The 27990-nt window shown below is 49.2% G+C and overlaps 1 protein-coding gene across 1 annotated transcript; it reads right to left on the reverse strand.

Moving 5' to 3' along the window:
- Window positions 1-3124: 3124 nt before the first annotated feature.
- On the reverse strand, window positions 3125-27171 carry Igfbp2 (insulin like growth factor binding protein 2). The gene is made up of 4 exons (XM_048344794.1): window positions 26674-27171; window positions 5263-5492; window positions 4319-4459; window positions 3125-3595 (listed from the first exon to the last, which is right to left on the reverse strand). The coding sequence occupies exons 1-4, from the start codon at window positions 27095-27097 to the stop codon at window positions 3431-3433; spliced, it is 960 nt and encodes a 319-aa protein (XP_048200751.1). The 5' UTR covers window positions 27098-27171; the 3' UTR covers window positions 3125-3430.
- Between the last annotated feature and the right edge of the window lie 819 nt (window positions 27172-27990).

Here is a 27990-nt window from a genome sequence, read left to right on the forward strand (position 1 = left end):
GTCCAGATCCTTATAACCTTCCTCTTCTAACTACACACAGCCTGCCACACAGAACACGCTAGCTCTCAGCGAATCGATGCCTGTGATGCACCTGCAGTGCTAGGAGGCTGGACTTAGGCTTGAGTACCTGCTTGCCCCACCCCCACCCCCAGCCCATGGCAGCTTACCCTCCTCATGTCTTCTCTTTTCACCTCCATCCACTCCAGCCACACTCTGAGCTTTGGGATCTCGAGGCCACCATATCTAAATCTGAAGCTGGAACTCTCTCCCATTACAACTCAAGTCTATTATGGTAGCGCAAGAGAAAAGAGCCACAAATGGCTTTACCTACAGGGGTCTCCCCTATTGGATTTTTTAATCCAACGGCCTAGTCTGCTCTGCCTTCTATCCTCCAAGAGGTCAAAGCTCCACTCTCTGTCTCTGGATCCGTTTCAGTGGCATGCACCCACCCGTGCGAACACTCAGGGCTCCAGGCTTGGTGTAATGCTTTCCTGTCACTTGAAATTCTCTGGGATTTCTAACAAGGCATTCCACACAGAGTCCTGCAGATCTAAGTCATCATTCTTATGTAAGAGTTACGCACAGGGCTGGGGACATGGCCTAGTGGCAAGAGTGCTTGCCTCCTATACATGAGGCCCTGGGTTCAATTCCCCAGCACCACATATACAGAAAACGGCCAGAAGTGGCACTGTGGCTCAAGTGGCAGAGTGCTAGCCTTGAGCAAAAAGAAGCCAGGGACAATGCTCAGGCCCTGAGTTCAAGGCCCAGGACTGGCAAAAAAAAAAAAAAAAAGAGTTAACGCACAGGATAAATATTTAAATTGAACGCGATAGTAAGTCCTTTCTGAGCACATAACTCAGGCAGCCTGAGAGATCCGGAGGAAAAATTGCACTATTTGACTCATTCTGGTTCCTGGGTTCTTCTTCATGGTCCAAAGTGAGATCGGCTGCAGTTCCCCAAACTGCCACACAGAGGCAGTAAAGCCCTGGAGTGTGCCAACAGCCAGGCCTGAGTCAGTCTTACAAGAAAGCAAGATCCCCAGTCCACATAAAGACAACTGTACCTTCAAGTCATATATGGGCCCGTCGGTCAGTAACTGTGGCTAGTCACAGTGGAGGTGCTGTTTGTATGCTATGTACTATGAGCCCTTTCTATAGGCAAGGGACATGAAATGGGCCAAGAAACTGGGACATCCTTAGAAATCCTCTGTAGAATGTTCAGGAAAGGACACGAGCAAGGTGGCTACCTTGGGGCCTATATTGCTGTGAGAACTGACTTATGAGCCCCAGGAGAGCTCCCTATTCTACTGTGCTCTAGTTCCCCAAAGCACGTCATACCCACAGCCTCCCCTGGATGCCACTCCATTACTTGGAGCTGAAAATGTCCCCATTAGGTGGAGGAAGAAAATGTGATGCACGTACAGCCGAAAGCACGACCTGGTCACGAATGGCACAATCTAAACTCGGACGTCCTGACTTCTATTTGTCTCTCCTCATCCTTAGCTCTACATACCTGAGAACCCTCCAGCAGGTGAGAAAGTATGAGGAAGCAGAATGTCAGAGGTTTGTTTTTTTTTTTCATTTTACCATTTTATTCATCATTTGGATAAAAGGAAATCAGACCCCATGTAGGACTGCTGCTCAATGCCCACCACCCTGCACCTCCGCCAGATCAACCCATGCACAACGCTTGCCAAGCACAGCTTCCGCCTGCAGGGGGCAGCATAACTCAGGGTGAGCAGCAGCCCCAGTACAAGGGGGGGAGGTGGTGGGAGTCACAGAATGCTGGAATTGGGGCAGCCCTAAGGACCCTAACCATACCCTCATCTGTGAAATGAAATTAACAATGCCATTTTCATCACTTCCTGAGGATTAACTGAATTAATGAACTCCCAGAGCAGCCTGGGCTGGTGTAGCCTGAAACCCACCTTCCTAGCAGGGGTCTTCTGTATCTTGTCTGGGGAACCTAGACACTTGTTGCATTCCAAGTGATTCTTCTTCTAAGCCTCCAGGCATCCCTAAGCCTCTAGACGTGCTAGATAGAAGGTCTGAAGAGTAATGGACTGGACAAAGCTGGCATTCCTCTTCCCATGCAAAGGTGCAAGCACTCCACGCGCTTCATGAGTTTAGGAATAAACAGAACACAGTGACTGAACTACTAAGAAACAGCCTCACCTCCCTGCTCCCGCACTGTGACTTAGTTTCCATAGTCCCTTTGGCCTGTGTTCCGTTACCCATGGACAGGTCTTGGTATCCGGTTAACATGTGCATTCTGTGAGGCAAGTATCTGAGCCCCTTAATGAGCAGCTAATAAATTCTCCGGGATGACCTCCTTGTGAAGAGCAATTTTGGAGCTCAGATAAAATAGTTCCTGGACGAGAGAGTGCTCCTTTATTTTAGGAGCCAGAGAATCTCACACCCAAGGTCTCCTATTTTCCATTGCAGTGTCATCTGTTTTTTTTTTGTTTTTTTTTTTTTTGGGGGGGGGTCAGTCACGAAGCTTGAACTCAGGGCATAGGTATTGTCTCTGAGCTCTTGCACTCAAGGCTAGCACTCTACCACTTTGAGCCACAGCTCCACTTCGAGTTTTCTGGTGGTTAACTGGAGATAAGACTCATGGACTTTCCTGTCCAGCCTGGCTTTGAACTGTGATCCTCAGATCCCAGCCTCCTGGGTACCTAGGATTATAGGCAAGATCCACCAGCTCCTTTAGGCCTCTTTGTCTTTATGTTTTGTGGCAGTCTTGGATGTGTGCAGGGTGACCTCAAACTCCTGATCCTCCTGCCTCTGTCTCCTAAATGCTGGGAGTACAGGGTTTTACCATATGTCCATAGCCATTACTCATTCTATAAAGGACCAGCCAGGGTCCTGGAGGGAGGAGAGTTGTAAAGAAGGGGCTGGAAGCCTTTCCAGGACATTCCTGGCTACCCTGCAAGGTTGATCTGGATGCAGAAGGCTACAGGTCTTCCTTCCTTCTTGTTCCTACTTATGGTGGGAATAATACCTTTCCAGTTTTCCCAGAAGTCAGGGGCAAATGGACAGAAGGCTCAGCAGGCCCTCCAAGTCCTTTCCCAGGGAGACCTCAAAGACCTAGGCAAGACACACACATACATTATTTTTCCTTCGTTTAATCTTAAGCAAAAGAGACGCAGGGGTTCAAAAATAAAAATTTCTTTCCCCCCCCTCCCAAACTCATCTCCAGCTCCCCCAGTACTGCCTTCTCCCTCCCCAGGGCAAGTAGAAGGGACACTGAATGCATTGCCAACCAGGGAAGAGAGAGCAGAGGGGTGCCGGGTTCGGGGCTGGTCTCTTTCCAAATATAAATACATGTGTCAAGACTCCTGGGGAAATCCTCCCCCATTCATTGCCCAAGCACCCGCCATTTCTGCTGGTGTTTGGGGTGGGGGAGCCAGGCATGGGCTGGCTATGGTTTACTGCACCCGTTGGGCATGAGCCCCACCAGCCTCCTGCTGCTCATTGTAGAAGAGATGGCACTCGGGGTCCCCCCGGATAGTGGGAGCTCCCTGGATCAGCTTCCCAGTGTTGGGGTTCACACACCAGCATTCCCCACGCTGCCCGTTCAGAGACATCTTGCACTGCGAAGAGAGAGGGAGGAGAATGTGAAGAGGAGCCATCCGCTTTCCTTCCTTCCCTCCACCTTGGGTTCCCTGGGCGGCGAGCTTCCGCCGAGCCACAGCCAGAGTGACCCTTCTCAGCCTTGAGCCTCTATTGGGAATCATTCAGTAGGACTGGGGTGACCCTGAAATCCAGCATGACTATGTGGCTACAAAGCGACGCTCCTGTACACGAGGCTGTTGTTGGCACCCAAAGACTAAGGAAAGACTGGGCTTCCACTGTCAGCAAGGTTCCATCCAGTGAGGAGCCCAGTCCATTGGGCCTGAGCCACAGTGGAAGGCGAAATCCTCTGGTCACAATAAAGTTAGTGTGCCCAGCCACTGTGTAAGCCAACCTATACCCCAAGCATTCAGCTCAGAGCTAAGATGGAGACTGACATGAGCCTCACAACCACCTTGTGAATGAAGCACCACGATCCCCATTTCACAACATGTCTGAAGCCCAGCATTGTCAAGTAACTTGCCCCTGGTCACCGAACTAGTAAGAGGCTCCCAATCTGGACACCAGGCACAGATCAGCCCCGGCCTCGTGAAATCCAGAAGTCACCTCCACCATCCTCAAGGTCAGGAGAGTGTCTCAGCTCAGCTCCCAGGCCTGGGAGGATTGACTGCAGGACAGGGGGTGCAGGAAGCATGCATACCAAGGCCTAGAGCTGAGGAGAAACTCCTCCCATCCACATTTACCTGTTTGAGATTGTAGAGGCCATGCTTGTCACAGTTGGGGATATGCAGAGAGTAGAGGTGCTCCAGGGGGCCCCTGTCATCCGGAAGGCGCATGGTGGAGATCCGCTCCAGGACCTGGTCCAGTTCTTGCTGGCAGGGGGTCTGCACAGAGGACTTGGGGTGAGAATAAAGCAAGCCCACAAAACAGAGGCTGGATGCAGTCTCAGAAAGTAGGGAGTATGACCCGTGACAACCAGCCCAGTGACCTCATTGTACCCAACTCACCCCTACAGACGGTCACATGGATGTAACGTACCTCCAATTGTGGGGAAGGCCTTCATGGGCCAAAAGCCTATGCCCAAACCCATGGTTCAAACGCCATTAATCACCATAATCCTACCAGGGCCAAGTCCTGGGTTTTAAAGCTGAGCTAGGAAGGAAAGGCCGCAGCCCAGTGCCAAGAGCACATCACAACAAGGGGGACAAAGCCTCACCTCCATCTCTAGGATCATTTTTATTGCCTGTGTTCCAAAGCCAAATAGAAATGTGAAGGGTTTTGTGGTTTTTGCTGATCCTGAGGCTCGAACTCTGGGCTTGAACACTTTGGTGCTCAAGGTTAGTGTTCTACCACTTGAGCCACAGGTCCACTTCCAGCTACTTGGTAGTTAACTGGAAAAAAAGAGTCTCACAGACTTTGTTCCACCTAGGCTGGCTTTGAACTGTGATCCTCAGATCTCAGCCTCCTGAGTAGCTAGGCTTACAGGCTTAAGCCACCATGCCTGCCTGGTAATGTTTGAAATGGAAGCAACTATGTCCAGCCACTTCACAGCCAAAATACTGAGTGTGTAGCTGGGTACCTTCTCAGCAGTGTGAATCAGAGTGGAATGTCCCCTGGCCCCGATGTGTTCTGCTTCCTCCTACTCCTCCGTGGACAGGACGACCCCCTCCCCCACACACACACTGACCCTGGCAGGTGGGGGCCGCAGCTTCTTGGGCTCCTCCAGGCTGAGATGGTGCTTTCCGCCTTTGCCCATCTGGCGATGCTGGTCGGTGACCTTCTCCCGGAACACAGCTAGCTCCTTCATGCCCGACTTGAGGGGCTTCCGGCCAGCACTGCTCCCACCTCCCAACATGTTCATGGTCCCGTCCACATGGTTCTCCACCAGGCCTCCCTCGGAGTGGTCATCACCATTGTCTGCAGAAAGAAGAAAAGAAGCACTCCAGGCCCACTGTCCCACAAAGATGGGGGTTCTCCTGGACGCTTGCTAATGAAGATTGACATGACGGAGAACGTAGAAGATGAAAATGACTGGCACATCTTTTGAAAGCCAGAGGCACACCAGAATCCACATTTTTTTATTAGTGGGAAAACTACATTAGTTTCCCAGTGACTCTTGGCTGGGTATTGTTGGTGACATCTCTCAACTTTTTCCACATGGAGAAGTTGGGGATTTGAGAGCCCAATTTCCTTGATCGGCTGCGTGACTCCAGTGAAATGACAGGGATTCCACTGTTCTGCCCCATCCTACCAGCCCAGGACAGGACGAAGGCATCTGCAGGACCTTCACATGGAATGGGACTCCGTCCAGTACCTCCCAGGTACATCACTGATAGCAAGTTCAAGCCCTACATCACTTATGGTCTGAACAGTTCAGATTAGGTGCCATGAAGATCAATGAGCCAAAGCATAGCTAGCAAGGGAACGCCAGGTGGGAGAGACACCTGCCAGACAGGACCAGTTCCAGAATTCCCATCACTCCTCATTTGCCAACCTACCACTGCCAGAACATTCCCATAGTGCTTTGCGAGAGTACCAGCCAATTGACTGTTTCCAAGTCTATCTGTGCAATGTATCCCATTATATTGAGGGTCCCAAGAACAGTGAAACTTCATTTAGTAGTTTCAGCTTCTCCCAGGGCTAGAAACTTTGTCAAGATATCTGTCCACAGAACATCCATTAAGTCTCTCTGGACTTTGTTCTTCTTCTCCTTCTCCTTCTTATCTTTAGTTGTACAAAGGAGTTACCACTCAACAAGCACCTTATGAATACAATGCATCTTAATCAATGTCACACCTTTCAGCATTCTTACCCATCCCTCTCAACCCACCCTTTACTTTCTGCATACCTTCTGATCCCTAGGTCTGCAGTGTTGGTATTTTTCAACATATGTTGCATTTTCTCCTCAAAACCTTAAGTCTTGATCACAAAATAGAAGTGGTTCTTAAACTATTGCTCAATGAGGGTTTGAGGCAAGGGACCTATAGATGGTGGACCCTGGAGAATTCAGGAAGTGGTGGGGCCCTGCTGTGTGGTGGGAAGAGCTAGCCCTGCTGTTGACTGCGGGGCGTTTAGCTCAAGTACAATACTGGGAACCATACCGCAGCAGCACCTGCTGCAATGGGTATCCCACAGCACCTCACACCTGCAAGCATTCAGTAGAACTGCTGCTATTCCTTTCCCTTGCTTTCCCACTGGGCCTGACACCTGGCCCCGTGCCACTGGCTACAGCAGCATCCACCACAGCCTCACTGGTTAAGGTTGGTGTACTCAGGCTAAATCTCAGCCTTGCCACTTTATCAGCTATGTTTCTCAGTGTAGGGCCTCTGTTTTCCTAATGGCACATGGCAGAATAACTATATTCTTTTCCTCATAGAACTGTAGAGAATAGGTTGTAGGCAAAGCAATTCAAATATGAATTGCGACTGGATACCACTGGTTCACACCTATAACCTTAACTGCCCAGGAAGCTGAGATCTGAAGGACCTCAGTTTGAGGCCAGCCAGAGCCAAGAAATTCACTAGACTCTATCTCTAAAATAACCAGCAACAAACAAACATGACTAGAGGTATAGCTTACAGTGATAGAGTGCCAGCAAGGCATGTACAAGACCCTGAGTTCAAACCCCAGGACTGCTAATTACACACACACACACACACACACACACACACACACACACACACACAGAGAGAGAGAGAGAGAGGGAGAGAGAGAGAGAGGGAGAGAGAGAGAGAGAGAGAGAGATAGACAATGACGATGACAATGTCCACTACTTGTGATGTGGAACATGACTAAGAACCAGGAAGCAGAGGCAAACAAGACTGGATAATATAATAGCTGTGCCCATATGAATGCATTTGAATTTCTTGGCATTTTCCACACAAAAACTATATCATGAAGAACCTTTGTGGTTTATACCAACTGCTCCAGCAAGCCTGGTTTCTAGATATTTAATGTCCAAAATCCCCCAGAAGAAAATAAGCAAAATTAAAAATTAATGAAGAAAAGCGAGAGAAGGGGAGGGCTAGGAGGACTGCATGAGAACGGTGAAAGGAGTCACTTTGATCAAGAGGCAGTGTTATTCATAAACTGCTTAGTTGAGTGACAACTCATTTTTATGCCACTTAAAGATAATAAAGAAAAGAAAAAAGGAATATACAAAATACCCAAAAACAGGGAAAAAAGAGAAAGGAAAAAAATACCCCCACAACTCTGAGGACTTTTCACACCTGGCAAACAATGTCACAACCACTGATGACTCCCACGTTTCATACCCTAGAATATGAAGTGTATTTACTGGTCCCGACAAACTTGGGGTATCACAGAAAGCAAGAGAGTCATCAGCCTTAGAAAAGATTTCTTTCCAAAATTATTAAATGATGTGTTTAAATATTTAAACCCTCAGAAACCTGGAAAATTCTTCCATGTAGAAAGGCTATCTCCCCGGGGGTGGGGGGGGGTGGGGCTGGAGAGCCTGGGATTCACTATCCATCAAGTCGGATTAAATCTCATTTCAGCAGCCCCAGCACCACACACAGCAGGGGAAGGCTAAGGATTTAGCACTCAATCCAGGCTGGAGAGGAATCCTGTTCTAACAGGGTCTAATCAGACCTAGGACCCAGCTCGGCACAGTCTGCCCCTTGAGATGGACCTTGGAAACTCAAGGTCCCCAGAAGAGTCACTACATCTGCCTTCCAGGTTCCCCAGAATGGGAACAGCAAGTCACCCTGTCACAAAGCATGATTTCCTCAGTACCACCAGGTCCCAGTGCAGTTACCTGGTTACCTACCCTCAGGGACTCAGTCAGGAAGCTGGGCCTAACCATGGAGGAGATTATCTCAGCCTTCTTTAGAGGGACACAAAAGTGCAGGTCAGAAAAGGTTCAGGGAGATGTGAGATGAGGTAAACCTGGAAAACTCTAGAGAGTGCACCGATGCAGGGAACTCTCCATCACCTCCCTAAAACTAACCTTTGAAGCATCGTGAAGGTGCTGGCACATTAGGGGATACTGACCCCCAGCCCCACCCCACCCCCACTCCCATCCTGCTGCCACGTCAGGTCCCGCTTCTGTCCACCTTCTGCGGCAGGATCTCACCTTCCCTTGCTGCAGACACTACCAAAGGAGAAAAAGGTGACTAGAAAAGTCCCCAACAGCATCGTACCTTTGCAACCACCCAGGATCAAAGTGAGAAAAGCAAAATTCAAATACACAGTTGACCTCATCTAAATCCTTGTCACCTACCACAGAGCTTTCAGCCAACAGAAGCAAGAAGAATTTCTGGAGACCTTCCTAGCACTTCTAGGCTAGAAACTATGTTCTGACCACATGCTAGTTTAAAGCCAAGGAGGGATAACCAGGTATGATAACACATGCCTGTAACACCAGCACTCAAGAGGCCTAGACTGGACAATCTCAAGTTTAAGAGCAGCCTGAGTTGGTTACACAGCAGGTTTTAGACAAGCTGGGGGCTACAGAACAAGATCTTGTCTCCCAGGTCACTGCAAATCTCTTAGTATAACAATCATTTCTAGACTCTTCCATTCTGTGAGAATGAAGCCCAGGACTTTCAGAAGGTCACTTGACAATGTGGAAGAAGTCTATCCCCACTTTCCCCTCTTCTGGGTACTTGTAGCTCAGACAGTGGTCAAGCCACAGGAAAGCATCCTTTGAGTACTGGAGGTTAGCCCAGCATCTAACACTCAGAATGAGTGGAAATGTATTTGAAGAAACAGAGGGCACACACGGGGCTGGGGATATGAATCAAGTGGCAGAGCACTTGCCTACCAAGTGTGAAATCTTGGGTTCAAGTCTCAGTACCATAAAAAAAAAAAAGCTTCTAGAGGGACACACAGATCTACTTGCATTCATAGCTTAAGCTCTTTAGGGCCAAGCTATCCAGCAGGCACAACAAGTGCAGTGCTAAGAGATTATGAAAATGTTTTATTAAAATCCAAAGGAAAAAAATTTCCAGTAAAAAGAAAAGTCCTAATACATAATGATGCATTTATAAATAGCCAGTTGTAACATGATTTCTAGGTGCTTTTCTGGAAGACAGAGTCCACAAAGACAAAATATCTAGGGCTTGTGGTGAGCATAGAAGTGGCAGCATAGAAGTAGCCTCCTGTCCTGAGATGCCCCAGACCTCACTAAGGTAAAGGTTAGCCTATCCACCCTCACAGTGGGCACCTAGATTCAAGGATGTTTCATTCCATTCCTTTAGTGATCTCACCACGGCAACCAACATAGCAATAAGATGAGGAAATCAACAGGCCTGGCTTGTTGACATGGGCTCTTTTAAGAGCATCCATTTCTTTCTCTAGAACAGGCTTTAAGACCCAAGTCCTGTGACCAGCGCTGAACACATCTTGAAGTCAATGCAATGTTGTCCGAGTAGATATAGGAAAGGGCAGTGGGCTAAGCAAAGCCTGGCTGCCTTGTTGCTATTCCAAATATCTTCAAGAGCTCAAGTCCAAACCATGATCCACTAAGCCTAAATCCTGGTTTTGTAGTCTTGAACAAGTTACTGAAGTGCTCTGTGCCTCCACCACTCATCCATAAGAAATGGACAAATGATACCCAACCCTAGTAGGCTTCAGGGAGTGTCTCAAGTGGAAGTACCTCTGCAGAGGGTTCTTTCCCTCCTTGCCAACCCTCCACCTCAACTGGACAAGTACCATCCTGACACAAGACCTCCCCACCCCCATACATTCTCTTATAGGTTATGGGAACAATCCACAGGAAAACATTCCAGATGTGGAATTCCAACTAGAGATGGAATTTTCCTCTCAGAACAAAAAAATACCATCTTGCATTCTTTTCTGCTTAAGGGTTAGATCTAGAATAATATTTATTGAGCAACCACTTATACATGCAGATTAGCAGGCCACAGTGCAGAAGTAACTATAAGAAACAGTCCTTCAGTCACATCTGTAATCCTAACTACTCAGGAGGCTGAGATCTGGAGGAGATCAAAGTTTGAAGCCAGCCCAGGCAGGAAAGTCCATGAGACTCTCATCTCCAATTAACCACCAGAAAACAGGAAGTGGCTCTGTGGCTCAGCGTGGTAGAATGCTAGCCTTGAGCGAGAAAGCAAGGATGGCAAGCAGGACCTGAGTTCCAGCCCCACGGCCAATTAAAAAAAAAAAAAAAAGAAAGAAAGAAAGGAAAAGAAACAGTTCTCAGCAACCCAATGGGTATAGTTGGAAAAAGGCTTTGGCTTGGATATAACTAACAGGGACTCTTCATGAGGTCCCTGAAGGAATTTCAAGACTTCTTCCTATGGGTTGGTAAGCTTACCTCTTCTCCCCTGCGCTGCGATATTGAGGCAGGGACTTTCATAATCATATACAGAGGGTAAAACTTTTCTAAAGAGAACTGGGAAAGACGAAAGCTGATCTCAGTAGCCCTGCGTGGGAAGCGCCCAAGCCTGCCTTAGTTACATTCTCCCATCTTTCTGTCATAAGCACCCAGAGGCGAGAAAGGCAATTAGGATGATAGGAAATGGAGGGTTGAGCCACTTTAGAGGTGGCAAATCTGAGGCCCAGCAAGAGTGCCATCTGGATCTGCAGAAAGCAGGTACCTTCCCTACTACCAGAAGCTCCTCAGAGATGCTTCTCAATTGGTACGCCCCCTCTCTCCACCCCCCATACTAACCCGGCCGTGGAGACCTGGTCGAGGCTAGTTACACAAGTCAGGTAAGGAGTGTGTTTCTTTTTGGACAATGGCACCCCTTCCCTCGTTCTCTCCCAGTTTTCCCCTCCTATCCCCACCCACGAGTTGTGTCCTTCATTTTCCACGTTGTCTAATGAGTGCCACTGCTGCATTTGCTCACGCTTTGTCCCTCCACTCCTGTGCTCACTCTCCTCCTCCCAAAGACGGATAAACAAGACAAAAAGAAAAGAAAACAAAAACAGCACAGCAACCAAGAATAAATCTCTTGTTTTAGTTTCCTGGAGGAGCACGAACACTTTTGATTCACCGAGGGAGATTGTTAGTGCTACAATTGAACAGGTTATGTCAGGGGGTCGGGGGGAGGCATATATGCCCAAAGTAAGTTTGAAAGTGAGGTACTAATGCATAGAAGTGGACACAAGGCTCTCTCTCCTAGCACCCCGTTCTTGACCTCAATGCCCAGCTTGGTAGTTTGCTATTCCTGACCTGTGAGAAATTCCAAAGCACTCTTAAAAAGAGAGGTCTGGGGAATCTAAAAAGCAAACCCGAGTTTGAAATGGGAGGCTCTGCCTGGTCTTCTTCATCCAGGTCTAGTGAAAACAGGAGACTTTCCCCACACTACCATGCATCTTCCTAACTGCCCAACACGCCACCCTCCCATTCCTTCGGAAGAAACCCTAACCATTTCCCAGCCTTCTCCTTGTCTCTCATGATTATCTTGGAAAGCTGGCCACTGTGGTCTGCAGCAGCCTTACCTCCTTCCACAGGTTCTGCGTTCCAGGCTTTTCAAGAATTGCTCCAGTCTTGGGCCAGAAGAAGGAATGCTGGCTGCTTTCCTGATCCTACTCCGGCTGGGCTCAGAACTTACATGGCACCTTCCCTGTGAATTCCTCCTCGGACGCACTTCACCTTGATAGAAGCTAGGCAAATGAATACTAACCACCCTCCCCTCCCCCTCTCCCTCCTCTTGCCACACTCCTCCACCAGGACAACTTCTCTACTAACACCTATGGCATGAATAACCCATTAGCAAACTTGCCATTTACCATTCAACTAGGATCTTGACCAAATCCTTTAAATTTTTTCTCTGAACTCTTAATATGTGGAAAACAGGAATAGTCCTATTTACATGACAGCTACTGTTTAAAAAGGATATCATTTCAGTAACATCACTTCAATTTTCATTGCAAGCAAAATTAAGCTTTAGAAGAAATTATCTCATTTCTTCCCCCCTCTTAAATTTTATTTTATTGATGAAGATTTTATTAGCATGTATTAGTTGCACAAGGAAGATTTCGTTGTGACTTTTTTTTTGCCAGTCCTGGGCCTTGGACTCAGGGCCTGAGCACTGTCCCGGGCTTCTTTTTGCTCAAGGCTAGCACTCTGCCACTAGAGCCACAGCGCCACTTCTGGCCATTTTCTATATATGTGGTGCTGGGGAATCAAACCCAGGGCTTCATGTATACGAGTCAAGCACTCTTACCACTAGGCCATATCCCCAGCCCCTGTGACATTTTCTTAATTGCCAAGAATGTACTCCATCAACCTCACCCACATCACTCTCCTACCCCCTTCTGAAAACCATTTCAATAGCTTTTCTTGTCCTATCTTCATACATGCCAATCAACTACTTCAGCCACCTTCTCCCTCCCTCACCTTCTCCATTATGAACGCTCTATTTCTCGAATGGGTAAATGAAAGATTGATCTGCTAGTGAGGGACAAGGGTAGGCGATACTTCATCCACTGCTAAGTGATCTAATACACTGAAAAGGCAGTTATAAGATAGTTCTTCAGTACTGTCTCTCTTTGGATATTTCTTCTAGAGCTTGATTTTGTTGGTTAAATTCTAACTGTTTTTAATTTTTTTAATTTTGCAGTGCTGGTGATAGAACCTAGGACCTTGCACAAGCTCAGCAAGTGTTCTATCATGGAATTATATATACCCTCAGCCCTGTCTTTTAAATTTTTTTCTTGCCTTATTCACTTATTCACTGTACTCATTTATTTACCGTTTAAAGTAGTCCTTGCATCTGGTGGACGTTTAGAACAGATGATGTGGTTTTGTTTTGTGTCTGTGGTTCAGAGGATTGAACCCAAGACTTTGTACACAAGAAACACCCACATTACCACTGAGCCACATCCCTGGTCTGAGTATAAACTGTGTGTTTCTAAATGTCCAAGTTCTCCGCCATTTGATGCAAGTATTTGGGCAAGACTGGGAGAGAGAGAGAGAGAGAGAGAGAGAGAGAGAGAGAGAGAGACAGAGACAGAGACAGAGACAGAGACAGAGAACACAGGGGGCCATAGTTCCTAAGTGCCCTGCAAGCAAGGGTAAACTAGCTGACACACACAGGAAACAGCTTTTGTTGGATTTTAGATGGCTGACATAGCTACCAAATTCCATCTACATATCTACAATGTTCCATAACCCAACCCACTAATTAATTGGCTGTGCATTTGGTGCTGTAGGGAGGGAGGGAGGAAGACTTGGTTTTTTCAAGCTAAAGTTTAACTGGAGGACCTCAGTCTCTCTGGGTGAGCAACATGGTCAGTGCTTTCTCCCTACCTTCTGTTTCCTCCCTGCTCCCAAAGGTTAGAGACAACAAACAGGCAGCAGGTCACAGACAACAATGGCCCACGGAAATGGAATTCTGAATAACGCATAAGGGGGTCTGCAATCACCCTGTAGGCTGGCCCTCATCATACACTGCACTTAACAAATGCTCTTTTCAATGGAGGGATTCACCTACCTCCTGCAGACATTACAGATTTGTTCCAAATTCCAAATCCTGAAGCCCTGCTCCCTTCAAGGGATGCCACTACGTCTCTCCTATGCCACTACATTCCGGGAAAACTCACCCTCAGCCAGCAGTCCAGGGTCCCCACAGCAGACAGCTCTCTCCTCTAGGAATTCCCTTGTGGAAAGAAACTTGTCATTTTATACATCTCACAGATCTACAAGTCTCCACTTACCTGGTGGCCATCTCGCAGTTCCCACAAGCCTGACGCCAGCTGATGGCTAAAGATCTCCGTTAACTATCTAATGGAAAGTTAAGCAGGGCCCAGTACTACCCTTGCACATGTAAGAATAATGGGGCAGGGAAGGAGGGCAGAGCGCCCAACCTACTGGCCAAGGATTTTCCCCTATACCTCAATTTTTGGTGCATTTCCTTGCAACACTAACTCACGGGTGGTTCTCATCTGGCAAGAATACTGCTGGCTTGAAAGTCAGAGGAACCAAAGTCCGACCCACACTTTCTTCAAGAAGCTGAATGATGTCAGTATGGAGAGAGGCTAAGGTTGTCTTCAATGTGTTTATCTGTAAGTTGAGGCAGTTTAGACTAGACCCAAGGCTTCCGAACAAAGCTCAACCACCAGAGACCATCTGAAGAGCACACTGGAGATTCCGAGAGAGCAAGCCTGAGTAAGAACCAAGGAACCAGTATTTTGAACAAGACCCTTCAAGCTGACATTTCTAGCCCCATCCTCCCCCTTTCCTTTTGTGATTCTCTGTCCCCTGCCTGGCTTTCCTGAAGAATGTGGAGATTCAGCCTCCCAAGCTTTCTCCTTATTGGCCTTTGGGTCTGTAAGAGGCCCGTGTGCATGCCTGGACACATGCAGAGGGGGCCTTTCTTGGCCAGGCATCATGGAGATTTCTAGAGCATGCCCCTCACACTGCCGTCTCATCTCGAGCTCCCCCTGAGTGAGGAGAAACAGCACAGCCTTTCCGGAGCCTCCCTGGAGCCTCCCTGCCTGCGCACGCTCTAAAGGGCTTGCTTTATACACACCAGGGTCATTCCTGGAATCGCGAAGACCTGGGGAGGGTCAGGGCTGAGGCAGACAGTTGGAGAAAACAAAAACATGCTCAAACTCAGCCCAGGTCCTCTGGGACTCTGTGAGCCAAGCTGTCCTTGAAGAGTCCGAGAAAGTGATATCAAGATGGCAAACAACACTCTCAGCTTTCACTCCTGAACATTTCCCCTATAGCTCAACTTAAGCCAAGGCCCAAGAAAGTAAGTAGAACCTGAGTTTGGACCACAGGCTATGTGAAGAGAGAATGCACCTGACCTTGAAATTCTACTTGTGTCCACAAATCCACAGACCACACATACAAAAAATGTTCGTTACAGCCTTGTTTGTAGTTGTAAACTGTCAGCAACTTGACCTGAAAGTATTAAGACATGAACAGGTAAATACAATCAGTAGGATCAATGACACACTGCAATAAGGAAAACTAGCTCCTCTCTGTGTCTAGGAACATGAGTAAATCTCAAGAACCTAATGTTGACAGGGAAAATGAAGCTTTCTATATATTTTTTTTGACTTGTTTTCAGAGAAAAACTTCACCAATAGGGGTCATCCATCATATACAAATAAATTCGCTGATGATAGTCATCCATCATCCATAAACATGCAAGCATATGTGCATTAATGCATAACAAGCTAATACATTCATATGTCTCATCTGTCATGTATATGTATACAAATCTGCTTAGCCAAGATAAATACTAAGTACTGCATGTTAGACAAAACCAATAGACAAAACAATCACCATTTGAAGGTCTATATGGCAGACTGGTATTACATTATTCTTAGTACATTTTTGCATTTAATTTTTTTTCTTTTAAATAAGTCATCTCTCAATTAGGCACCAGTGGCTCATGACTAAGATCTGGGAGCACAGCTCAATTGGTTGGTAGAGCACTTGCCTAGCAAGCATAAGGCTCTAAGTTCAAGCCTCAGTACCACCCCCCCCCCCAAAAAAAAGTCATCTCTTAAAGCTAACGGTGTAGCAAAGTTGGTAGCGCACTTGCTTAGAATTCATGAGTCTCTGGATTCAATGCCCAGCCTTGAATTTCTGCCATCCACCCCACTTTCCTTGTCAAATGGAAGGTACTAGTGATAGGTAAACTAAGAATGACCCTGGAACGCTCCTGGCTGGAAGACAGCCTAATGATGTCTCCTCAATACCACCGGCAGACTTTAATGCCACTTTCATTGGCTCATGCAGTGTTACCGGGGTTCCTGCCCACCAAGCCTCCTTGTCACATCTCCATGACACGGAGGGAGAAATGGGACAAGAGTGATGCATGGAGAGAGGACACTGACTGAAGAAGGGCAAGATGCAGGAATAAAGGCAGCTCAGGCCAGAGAATAGAAAGCCACAGGACACACTCTTCCTGGTTGAAGGACATCAGGAGGTCAGCAGGTACAGAACGGTGGGAGCGCCCACAGCCAGAGATACCCAAGAGAAAGGAGACAGCTGCTGTCTCCTCAAGGACCAGAGGAGAAACAACTTTACAGAAAAACAGCATCACTGCAAGTGTCACGAGAAAGAAGAAATGACAAATGACTGTCGGGAAAAAGTTCCCAACTTCCCCTGCTATAGTATAAGGGAGACCATCTGAAGTAGACCAAAGGTGAACAATGTGGCCACAAGGGCCACTTGATCAGGAGGATGAAAGACGTCACTGGGGAAAGCACCCCAATAACTCAACTCCACTTCCATCCCACACTTGAGCCTGAACCCATCAGCAAAAAAACAGCGGATCTGTGGCTTCTCCTCCTCCTCTGAAGGACAGAAGCTTTTGGAACATATGAGCTTGGTCTTAAGTCTCTATAGAGTCTTAATATTTTTACTTAACCCGTGCAAAGGACAGGAAGGGAAATATTCTGTGTGTTCAACTTGGTGATTTGGTTTTTGTGGGGGGAGGGGAAAGAAAGACGAGTTTTTTTGTAAAACTGAAGGAACAGATATCTACCAACTCCTTTACACCTATGCCTTTATTCACCATATAAAAGGACTTTTTTCTTTAATAGCCACATCTTCCTAGAGGAAGAGTTGTAAGCAAGAGTACTATATAGAAGGGATGAATTTGACCTGTGTGTGTGTGTGTGTGTGTGTGTGTGTGTGTGTATCACACACACACTTCTTCTTGCCCCTTCTGGTATTAAAAGCATGCATTGCAGGTGATATTAGGAACTTTTCAGCTGGGTACTGGTGGCTCACACCCAGGTCCTGAGTTCAAGCCCCATGACCACCACCAACAACAATAAGAAAAAAAGAACTTTTCCTCCAACCAATATGCTGGCTTGCACACCATAGGCCCATAGTCAGTGTTTAAAGCACTAAAAAAAGCTGACTAAGCTAAGAGCTTCCCACTTAGAGGATCTTCTCGTTGATTCTCACATTTTCTCTGGCCTCTCCTTTACCTTCTAGGCCCATAGCAGTAAGACTGGTTAGGGGTAATGAAGGCGGTGAGCAGATGGCAGGGAGGAAGGCCACTTGCCTCTCCTAGCACCCATATGCAAAGCACTATCCCTACATTGCAACCCAACCACCCAGCTGCCAACCTCTCTCCCACCACCTTCCCTCAGCCAGCCTCCGCTCAGTTCCCATAACACTGCACCCAGTACTCCATCCTGCCTGACACACTGAACCCAAGGATGCAATAGGAAATTTAAAACCTGCAAAGATGTCCAGGATTGCCAGCCACCCTCTCAAACCAGCACAAGAAGTGTCTTGAATATAAATAAGTGTCTTTAAATAGGTCACCATGCTTTTCACTTTCTTCAAGGAAAAGTTCACTGATTGTGTCTCATCTAATACTGCACACATCCGTCACCTTCTTTGGCTATGCTCTTTTGGTTCAAGAAGCAGAAAACTAAGTATGGCCAACTAGCAGAGCCTTGAGCACAAATCTCTCTTCAGGGCTACAACTCCCCACAGAACCTCTCTACCACTGACCTGCACAATTTTGTCTCACTGCAAGCTTTCCAATGCAGAGGGCAGCTTATCTAGGTAGCTACACCCATAACAGGATTCTTAAATGACCAATCAGAACACACAGGAACAAAACATTTGCCTTTGACCTGGCTTCTGTATTGACACAGGGAAAAGAAAGGGGTCACAATGTGTATAATGTCATTTCATTATCTGAGTTTCCATGCCACATGACTTATTTGTGGAACTTTGTTTGGTGGTCAAGCAAACATTTGAGGTTGATAATTTCTTATCCCCTTTTATACTTGATAATAAAGACCCACGGAAAGGCAGCTACCCAAAGCCAGTGACATAGCAAAAACTAAAAACCCGGTTGTTTGGCTCCATAGTTCTTAACCCATCAGAAGGGCATCTAGTCACCAGCGTCATCTAATCTTTAGGGTAGAAAGCCTTTTTTTTTTTTTTGGCCCAAGGTCATATGGATATTTATAACATCAAGTCAAGATCATGAGAAATTAGCAATATAGACAGATGGTCTCAGACCATCTGTCCAACACATGTCAAAAGATTTTGAGGTTCTTCTACAACCCCATAGGCAGAACACTACCCACCCCTGAAAGTTTCATCCCTGTTCTCCATCTCCTTAGGGAAGGAAGCCAATCATATGCCAGCTAATCCCAAAGGCCTTTACGACCCAGTAAAACTTGCCCACCCATCCTTTTATCCTACCTGCCGCACCTTCCTCCACTGTTGCTATAGAAACCACCTCTTGTGCAGCTAAATGACAAGTCATGGGAGCAAGCTAGGCCCAGGGAACAGGGAAGCTGCCCTTCTCATTTTTCTTGGCCTCCGGCACTTTAGAAAGCAAGTTCGCCATCCAGAGGCAACTTGGCACCTGCTCCAGAAGTAAAGACATAAGCCTACAGGAAACTTCCTGGAGAGTTGCAGAAAGGAGTATTTTTTGAGAAGTTATGCCTTAATGACTGCCTCCCAGGGAAAAGGAGCTTTTCTCTATAAATCACTGCTTTTGCGCGGGTGTGAGTCTCATGGAATGGAGCACTGGAAGAGGAATCCAGAGACCTGTGCTCGCCTTGGCTCTTGAACCTGTATGCAGCAGCCTCGATTTCTTCATCTGACAACTGTGAAGAATCCTAGGCTAAAACAGAGCAAAGGGAAAAAGTGTTGCAACAGCAGGGCACTCTTTAACAGGAGGAGATACCTAGAACAAAATCATATGAATTGTTATTGTTTTATCACTTAGCTTTTAGGGGGTACCCTTTGCTTACTGCCATGTACCTCCACAAGTCAGCCTCAGATCCCTGGAGCTAGAAACCCCTAATTTTCACACATCATCTAGATGAACACATGCATCAGGCTCCTCTTGTTCCCCCCTCCCCCCTATCGCCCCTCAACTTGCCAAAACCTTCAAGGACTCAGTCCTCCTCCCTCCTCGACTTCCTGGCTCTGCTCAGTTCCTTGAATGAACACAAGGCTGACACACCTACGGCCGTCCACTAATTAGAAACCTCCCCAGGCTTCGCTCCCAGCCAACTTTCACCAGGGCCTGTGGGCCAATTCCTCTGACCGGCAGCTGGAGATCTGCCAGCTCCTGCCCCCTTCTCCAGCCTTCACTCCTCCAGCCCTGCTTCCCAACAGCCAGGAAGGGATGTGGGGCTGGCAGCCAGAAGGGCCCCAAACCTTCCAAGTGTCCCCTGCCCCCTCCCCGAAAAATAATAAGGGGAAGAGAAAAAAATGTGCCTCACTGTGGCCAACTGTCCTAGGGGTGCAGCTTTCTGAGCATGGTCTCCCTCCAATGCTTGACTAACACCAGGCTGAGCCAGCCCAGATCTTCCCTGGCTTTCTGAAGGAAAAGGGGGAAGGGGCAAATATCCAAGGATGGGGAAGAGCATGGGAGATGGTCCACACGTGAGACAAAAAGAAAAGCCTTCCACATCCTATGTGTTCTGCTAATTACGGAGTGAGTTATACAGGTAATCTGAAAACCTGCACATCTCCGTGGGCCTAGGGGCCTATCTAGACATGAAGAGGTCGTTCCTTTCCCTTCCCCACCATGGAGGCTCCAGAGTATAAGGGTTTTATCTCGCCCACATTCCGAGTGGCACATGCAATGTTGTGTCTCTACTATCCTGGATTTCACCCTAAGTATATGCAATCCCAAAGACAAGCATCTACTTTCCCTGCTTTCCTGGGGCCAAATTTCACCAGAGGCCAAAATCCAGTCATCATCATCATCATTATCATCATCGTGGTGTACTCTCACAGGACACCACATGGGGTTTTCTGGGGCCCCGGTGCCCAGAAAACTGTCCCAACCAGAGACGCCTATGGAGCTTTGCACCCCTACTCTACAAAATGAAAGGCTGCTCCCCGTCAGCAGTGAAGTCAGCTCTGGAGAAGATGTAAGAAGTCATCATCTTGGAAAGATTTATCCAGTTTCTTTGCCAGGATTTTGTTCAACTTCTGGGCATCTTAGGCTCGGAGATGCCAGTCTGAAAGAGCCATTTTTCTGGAGCCATCTTTCCAAGCTCTTCAGTGGCTTTGACCACCTAAAGTACCAAATGCGCTAGAAGCACTTCAATTAGTTCTTGACCCTCTACTTCTGAAAGCTGGGTCTTAGTGGGTATCCTCTAAGGGCCACATAGAGAGTAGCCTCCACCCACCTCCCCCACTGCCACCCAGCGTGTGCCTCAGGTCATCTCCAGACTGCAATAGCTAAAAGGCCAGTCTCCCAGTTTGGCTGACCAAGTGAAGATAGGACCTGACCCAGCCATATGTTTGTAAGCAGCAAAGACAGCTCTAGCTCTCTTGGGCCATCTCTGTCTCCCAAGTATAACTACATGCCCAGACACAGGACACGGGCTCTAAAGTGCACACACTGCCTAGCTCAACCATAAAAATAGTGCAAGCCAGACCTATAAAAGCCACTCGGGGGCTGAGATCTTTGGATCAATGTTTGAAGCCAGCCCAGGCAGAAAAGTCTGTGAGACTCTTATCTCTAACTAACCACCAAAAAGCCAGAAGTGACAGTATGGCTCAAGTGGTAGAGCATAAGCCTTGAGCTGAAGAAAAGCCAAATAAGTGCACAAGGCCCTGAGTTTAAGCTGTTAGCACTTTAAAAAAAAAAGGGGGGGCTGGGAATATGGCCTAGTGGCAAGAGTGTTTGCCTTGTATACATGAAGCCCTGGGTTCAATTCCCCAGTACCACGTATATAAAAAATGGCCAGAAGTGGCACTGTGGCTCAAGTGGCAGAGTGCTAGCCTTGAGCAAAAAAGAAGCCAGGGACAGTGCTCAGACCTTAAGTTCAAGCCCCAGGACTGCCCCCCCCCCAAAAAAAGCTAGCTACCTTTGAACAATTTATTATCAGTCAAATTTAAAGTACAATTTCATTACCTCTTCCACAAAAGGACTCACCACAGCTCCAGAAAAGTTAGCCAAAGAAGTATAGATATTCCTTCTTTATAGGTAGAGATAGGGGCATTATGTGACTCACTACCAAGGGCAAATGATGAGCTTTTCATCTGTTAGTTCCTTTGACATATATACCACATAGTGTGAGACCCAGTAGAGGTGACCATCAATTTCTGATTTACAGATAGCAGGCAGAATAAAATCAGCCTCTTGCATCCAGTGACCAGAGGTAGACATCTAGGATGGGACCCTCCAGAGATGAGCAGACTGCCTGACTTGTCTAGTTCGGCCTTCAACCTAAAGACCGAGCATCAGAGAGATGGCACCAAGATTAAGGATAAGGATAAAAATAAGTGCTGGACACTTTCCATAGATAGTCAAAAGTGGCCCAACACACACCCCAAGATGGGGGTAAAATCGTTCCTATTTCACTAACCCTGGCCCCTGTTCAACATACACGTTTTTGACATACGTTGCATTGGAACCAGGTCAACAATAGCAAAAGGCCAGACTGCTTCTGCCATGAGCTGCTGTCTTCTTGCTCCTTGTTCTAGCCAGACCCTCCAAGACCCATCTGTCTTGTATCTTTCTGTTCTAACTACTGTGTGCTGGCCACTGACATTTTTAAGGTTTCCTAGTTCTAGGATTTAGGTCTCTAAAAAGTCAAGAAAACCCAAATAACCAAAAATCTGGCCATGATGTACTATGGGCCGTCCTATAATGCCCGTGTCCAGGCACAGAACTTCTTCTGACCAAGGGGTCCAAAAGCTTTTTGTTGCCAACAGCCCAATCCTTGGCTTAGCCATGGAAGCAGAAAGTGAAGGAGGCAATAGATAATCAGGTGACTTTCTCCTTACTTAGTTCTTCTAATGAGAGAGATGGGGGTACAAACCTTCCCTCCCCTAAAGGGTCTAAGAGACAGAAGACCAAGCAGGAAGAGGCCACCAGTTCAACAGGACAGAGCCGGGATGACTGTCTTCTGATGGCAGCCTGCCACCTGAAGAAAACTCCAGCCAGAGAAAACAAAGGGAAGCAGAGGCCTAGAACATCTGCCAGCCACATCCCAGGCTCCCTTGGAGAAGCATAGCATAACCCGGTTCTTCTGTGCCTTCATTTTAGTGGACGCAGCACGAGACATAATGGGTGCCTTAGAAGGAAACTGCCTCGTCCTCAGCCTATAGCTGCTCCCAAGCCTGGGCCTGGCCAGTCACCGAGCCTCCCCATTCAAGGACTTGAGGTTTGTTCAACATTCCTGTTGCCGTCTCCACGTCACCTATGTGGTATCACTCTGATGGAAGCCAAGATATTTTCCATGTCCCTTTTTGTGAGTTCTGTCCATGTACTTAGCATGAGGTAGGTATTCCAGCTGGGCCTATAGTGAAAGAGGCATAAGAGAGGCATGACACCCCCACCCCCAAAGATAATCCACAGCACTTCAATGGGACTAATTTCCATGAGTCTCCTACCTCAGAGGCATTATTCACCTGGATATTTTATTTTTAAACTCAAAGCTAAGGTAGACGACTCACAGTGAGAGCCATCTGACCATCCATCCTCCTGCGCCTGCCATGACACTCAATCATGATACAATTAGATCAAGAACAATTTTATAAGTAGACCCTCATGGCCACAAGTGAATTTTCTCCCCAGATTCTCCCAGTTGCTTAACTCAGAGCAGCCTTACCCTGATTGTGTAAAGTAGGTGTAAGTTTCTAACAACTTCAATGCTATATTGGCTATTTTTTTCCCTCAGTGCTTTCTCCCTCAAACACCTTGTCTATGGAATTTGTTCATTATTACCACGCAAAGGAAACCATACAGGAATGGTTTAGGCTTACATAGGTAGATAGGTGACTCCAACCAAAGACCTCATCCATACCAACCCTGGGCCAGAGGCCAGACAGGACACAAGAGCATCCTGTGTAAATGCCCTTCTGGTCACCTGGATGCCCCTGGCCCTGCCTCAAAGGCCTAGAGCCACTCATGGCTTAGTCTCTTAACCAAGACACTCCACGTGCTCCCCAACAGGTGTCCCCCCGCCCCCACCCCCACCCCTGCCCCAGCAGCTCAGCAGAGCTGGTTTCCAGTCCTGTCCAGGGAAGGGGGAGGGGAGGCAGAAGGTAATGGTGTTCAAACACTCAGCGACAGTGGGTCCCGCTCATTCTGGAGTCTAGAGTCTATTTTACGACTTTGAACTCGGTATGCAAATTTATGCAAGAGGAGATGCAAAGCAGAAGTGGGAGCCAGAAGTCCCTTGGTTTTCTCGCCCACCCCACCCCCTTTTTATTTTTGAGCCACTGTAAATCAGGGCCTGCCTTTTTCCCCTTCTCCCGCGGCAACTGCAGATGTGCGACCTCCCCACTCCTCACCCAGCCGCGGGCCAGCCTGCCCGTTGGCTCTGAGACCTTGAATGACTGCACATTTCTATAGTACCTTTCTATGTGCACAGCGCCAGACAGCCACTTGGGCGCCCCGCCCCTCAGAATAATCCCCAGCATTGTAACACCCCGGGGGGAAGGAGGGAAGGAGGGAAGGAGGGGAGATGCCAGGCCTGAATTCTGAAAGGACCAGGCCTAGCCCAAGCCCATCCCCCTCCCCAACTTCCCCACCCCAACCCCCCCAACTAAGGCATTCTGCCTACTCTGTCACCTCACACACCCACATACTTTTAAGATCCGGACTTTTGGCAAATCGCAGGGTCCTTTCATTTGGCTTTCAGGCCTCCCCACCCCTACCCCCCCTAGTCTGACTTTTCAGTTTCTGTGAACCAGCCAGCCCCTGCCCATCACCTCCTCCTCCCCCCCTGCCCCCCACCGCAGAATGGCCACCATCCACTCACTGGCTCTCTCTGCTGACTGCCCCCCCCCCCAGCCCTGCATCCGTGCCATCCCCAGGAAGCCAGCAGCACAACCCCTGAGTCTTGGGAACAAAGACAAAAGAGCTAGCGGCAAGGCCGGAACTGCTGGGGTTTGCTGCCTCGAAATAAGAGGGTATGTTTAAAATTCTCAAAAGCAACCTGCTCAGAGAGGAATGCCGGCTGGGGGGGGGGGGGGGGGATGGAGGGGAGTACTCCAAGGAGATGAGCAATGGACAGTGCTCAATGTGAAGGTCTAGGTGTGTGTGTGGTGGGGGGACCCTATCCCCAAATTAGACCTCAACAGTCTCCAAACCGCAATCCCAGTCCCCTTTCCCCAGCCCAAACCTACTCCCACAGACAAGTCCAGAACTTCCATCCTTGCCGGCTCTCCTTTAGGACCCCTGTATAAGCCAAAGTTTCTCCCCACAGGACCCCCTCCCCCAGCCTTAATGTGCTTTCAACCCGACTCCTTACCCCCCTACCTCTGATTGACATCCCCTCTTCCAGACTGGGACCCAAGAGAAAAAATGTGGGATGGCATCCCAGGCCTTAGGTAAAGCCTAAGGAGCAGCTGGGGCAAGCTGGTGGGAGCCCATAACCAGGGAGAAAATCCACAGTGACATTCTTCCCATGAACTCACCCCATTGTCCTCCAGCTTCCCTGACAACCCCTCCACCCCACCCCACCCCCCTTTCAGGCTGCAGGGGGGGGGGAATGGGGGAAGGGAGAGAACTTCCCACATCTGTCGCCTGCAAAAAGAGACCTGAGAGCTACTGAGACCTCGGGCTCCAAGTGAGCCTCAGTGAAGAGAAGGAAAGCATACCCCACCTTATTAAAACGGTCAAAATAAAGAGGATTCTACAGAGCCAATGAGGAAGTTCACCCTGCTGTGGAAGATGTTTAGTTTGCCTGAGTTGAGCTCAGAAAGCGCCCCAACCTTCACAAAGCCTCTGGGAAGGACTGTGGGGTGGGGGGTGGGGGTAGAAGGGGCAGAGGGGGTGGTTTCCGGACTAGGGGATAGGCTCCTGTCAAGGAAAGGACTTCTGCCTTTTTTCCCCTTTTATTACTTTCAAAGAGAAGCCAGAGGAAAGGGTTAATTCCAAAGCTGGCCAGGAGAAAGAAGAAAGGAACAGAGGGGTTCCTCTCACAGGAAGCCCTACCTTGCTTTGTACTCAAGGTCAAAATGTGTGAGGGAAGTAGAGGATTTTAACCCTGACCCCTAATTCCATACCCAAGGAAAACCAGGGAGAGGGGGGAAAATGCAGAGTCCAGGGGGAGGGAGGGGGGCGACCAGACAACTGAAGCAACAAGAATGTTTTTTATCTCCCCTCTCAGTTTGAGAAACTTGGAGACGCACACACGTTTGCCTTTTAAAACAGCAGCAGGGCCATAAGACTTAGCTCTGTCTACAAGAGGAGAGGAAATAATTACAGCTTCTTCCAGACCGAGGAGGGAAGATTTATAACAAAAAAAAAATTTTAAACTAAATAACGTTGTCGTTTGAAGTGAACTTACCACCTGAATGCACCCCTCAAATAACTTTTGGAAAGGGACGAAGGCCCCCTTAACAAAGAACTTCAGGCTCCCCCGTTTAGTGAGATAAGAGCAAGTCCCTGGGTTTGGTGGGGAGCCGGGGGAAGGGGTGTAACGCTCACAGAAGAGTCGTGGCTTTCCCCCTCACCCGGACTCCTCCAGCCTCCAGACCTGGGGCGCAGAGGCTCGGCCGCAAGGCCCGTCTGCCCCTCCAGGAATGTGGCTGACTGACGACCCGTCTTAAGTCACACAGACTCAACGACTGGGGTCACCTCCTGGCCTCCCAAGTCCCCTCGCCCTTATGTGTTGCTTCACTCTCATCTAATAATGTTGCCAGAGCCCCCTTCGTTCTCTCAAGGAGCATGCAATTCACCCCCACAATGCGCCAAGTGCTTTCCGCCCTCCTCCTGCCAGTAGAAGGCTGGGCCCCCTCCCAGGGCCGGGGGGCCTCCGTCCCTCTCTCCCTTCCCACCGAGGTCCCGGAGCGTTCCCGCCCGGACTCCACGATCGGTCACCTACTCAGGTTGTGTCCCCCATATAAGCCTGAAGTTCCCACCCCCAAACCCCTTCTCCTCAAGTCGGGGAGGGGGGGGGGTGTTCCACGCGGGGAAGAAGATCTCCCCACACTAATTAGTAGCTAGGGCTCTTCCGCCCACTCTAAGTCCTGCCCCCACCTACCCCCAGGTCTGCCTTTGGGGCGCGGGGGGCGGGGGGTTCCCGTTCTCACTAATCCCCCAGGATCGAGTCAAGGACTCTGCGTTCTTTCTCCTCTAACACAATCCCCGAGGTCGAGCCGCGCGCTCCTACAAAACCGCCCGCAGCCCTCCAAGTTTCCCCCCCCCCCCAACCCCCATCTCCAGCCGTCCCGGCGCCGCGTTACCTGCCACCTGGTCACGGCTGGGGCTGGAGTCCTGGAACTTCTCGCAAGTGCCCACGCCGTTGACCAGCGACTTGAGGGGCAGCTCGGAGCCGGGGTTGGGGTAGCAGCGCAGCCCCTGGGCGCAGCGCGGGGTGTACACCCCGCACGTCTCGCCCTCCAGCCGGGCGCACACGGAGCAGCAGCCGCAGCCCGGCTCGCGGACCAGCTCGGTGCAGGGCGTCAAGGCATCGCCCGCCTCCCCGGACACCGTGAGGACTGGCGGGGGCCCGCAACCTGCCAGGCGCTCCGGGGTACAAGGCGGACAACGGAACAGCACCTCGGCGCGCACCCCGGGGCCGCAGCCACCCGCGCCGAGCAGCAACAGCAGCAGCAGCAACGACGGCAGGACCAGCGGCTGCGCGGGGCCGCCCAGTCTCGGCAGCATGTCGGCGGTGGGCGAGCGCAACGCACCGGCGGGCGAGCGGGGCAGGTGGCACGGGGCAGAGCGCGGGGGCCGCCTCCTTCCCTTCTCCTCCGGCACCCGCCTCCGGGTCCTAAAAAGCCGGCTTCTCCCCGCCCCTTGCCTTCTCCCCTCCCCCTTTTGGAGACCACCCCCTTCCTCCCGGCTCGCCGGCGCGCGGACACGTGCTTGCGCACACGCCCACCCGGCCCACCCGGCCGCTCTCCCCGGTCCAGTGGGGTCCACCGGTCCTCCCCGATCTCTGGTCTCTCTAGGGTTCGCCGACGCCCGGGAGAGTTAAGAATAACTTGCAAGCTTGGGTAGGAGAGGCGTGGGAGAGAGGAAGAGCCGGGCTTTTGTCTCCTGCCTGTAGTTCAGTTTGCTAGGACTTTGCGCGCTTTCCTCGTAGCCGGCGCCGAGCCAGCTGCCGGGGGGGGGGGGGGGGGGAACTCGACGCGGTGGCCCGGCCTTGACCTTCAGGTGGATCGCGGCGCTCTCATCCGCCCCCTCCATCCTCCTGGTACCATTCTCGGTGAGACAGATTGTTTGGAACAATGACCTTGAATGAGTCCGGAGAAGGTTCAGAGCAGGCTAGCCCCAAATAGTACCTCCCCCTCCCCCCCCCAACAGAACGGAACTCCAGAAGTGCGTTTTCTGCATGCTTGAGAAATCTGCTCCTTTCTTGTCCTCCAACCCCTATGGAAGTTATCCCCATCCACCATTGTTCTGTTTTATTTACTCAGTCATCTAGCCAAGCTGAACACCCCACCCCCACCCCCACCCCCATCAGTCCAACCTGGGACTGGTGGTGACACTGACAACGAAAGACCTTAGTCAAAAAGATTCCCACATTGCAGGGCCACTAAGTTCCTCCAGTC

This window comes from Perognathus longimembris, chromosome 4 (assembly GCF_023159225.1).
Source record: "Perognathus longimembris pacificus isolate PPM17 chromosome 4, ASM2315922v1, whole genome shotgun sequence".
Lineage (NCBI taxonomy): Eukaryota > Metazoa > Chordata > Mammalia > Rodentia > Heteromyidae > Perognathus > Perognathus longimembris.

Bases quoted from the DNA above. Each gene is read 5' to 3' on its own strand.
- Igfbp2 (XM_048344794.1), bottom strand. From the start codon at position 27,097: ATGCTGCCGAGACTGGGCGGCCCCGCGCAGCCGCTGGTCCTGCCGTCG. The intron at 4,460-5,262 runs GTCAGTGTGTGT...TCCTCTGTGCAG, and splicing joins TGCGGCCCCCACCTGCCAGG to ACCCCCTGCCAGCAAGAACT. The intron at 3,596-4,318 runs GTAAATGTGGAT...CTCTCTTCGCAG, and splicing joins GCCTCTACAATCTCAAACAG to TGCAAGATGTCTCTGAACGG.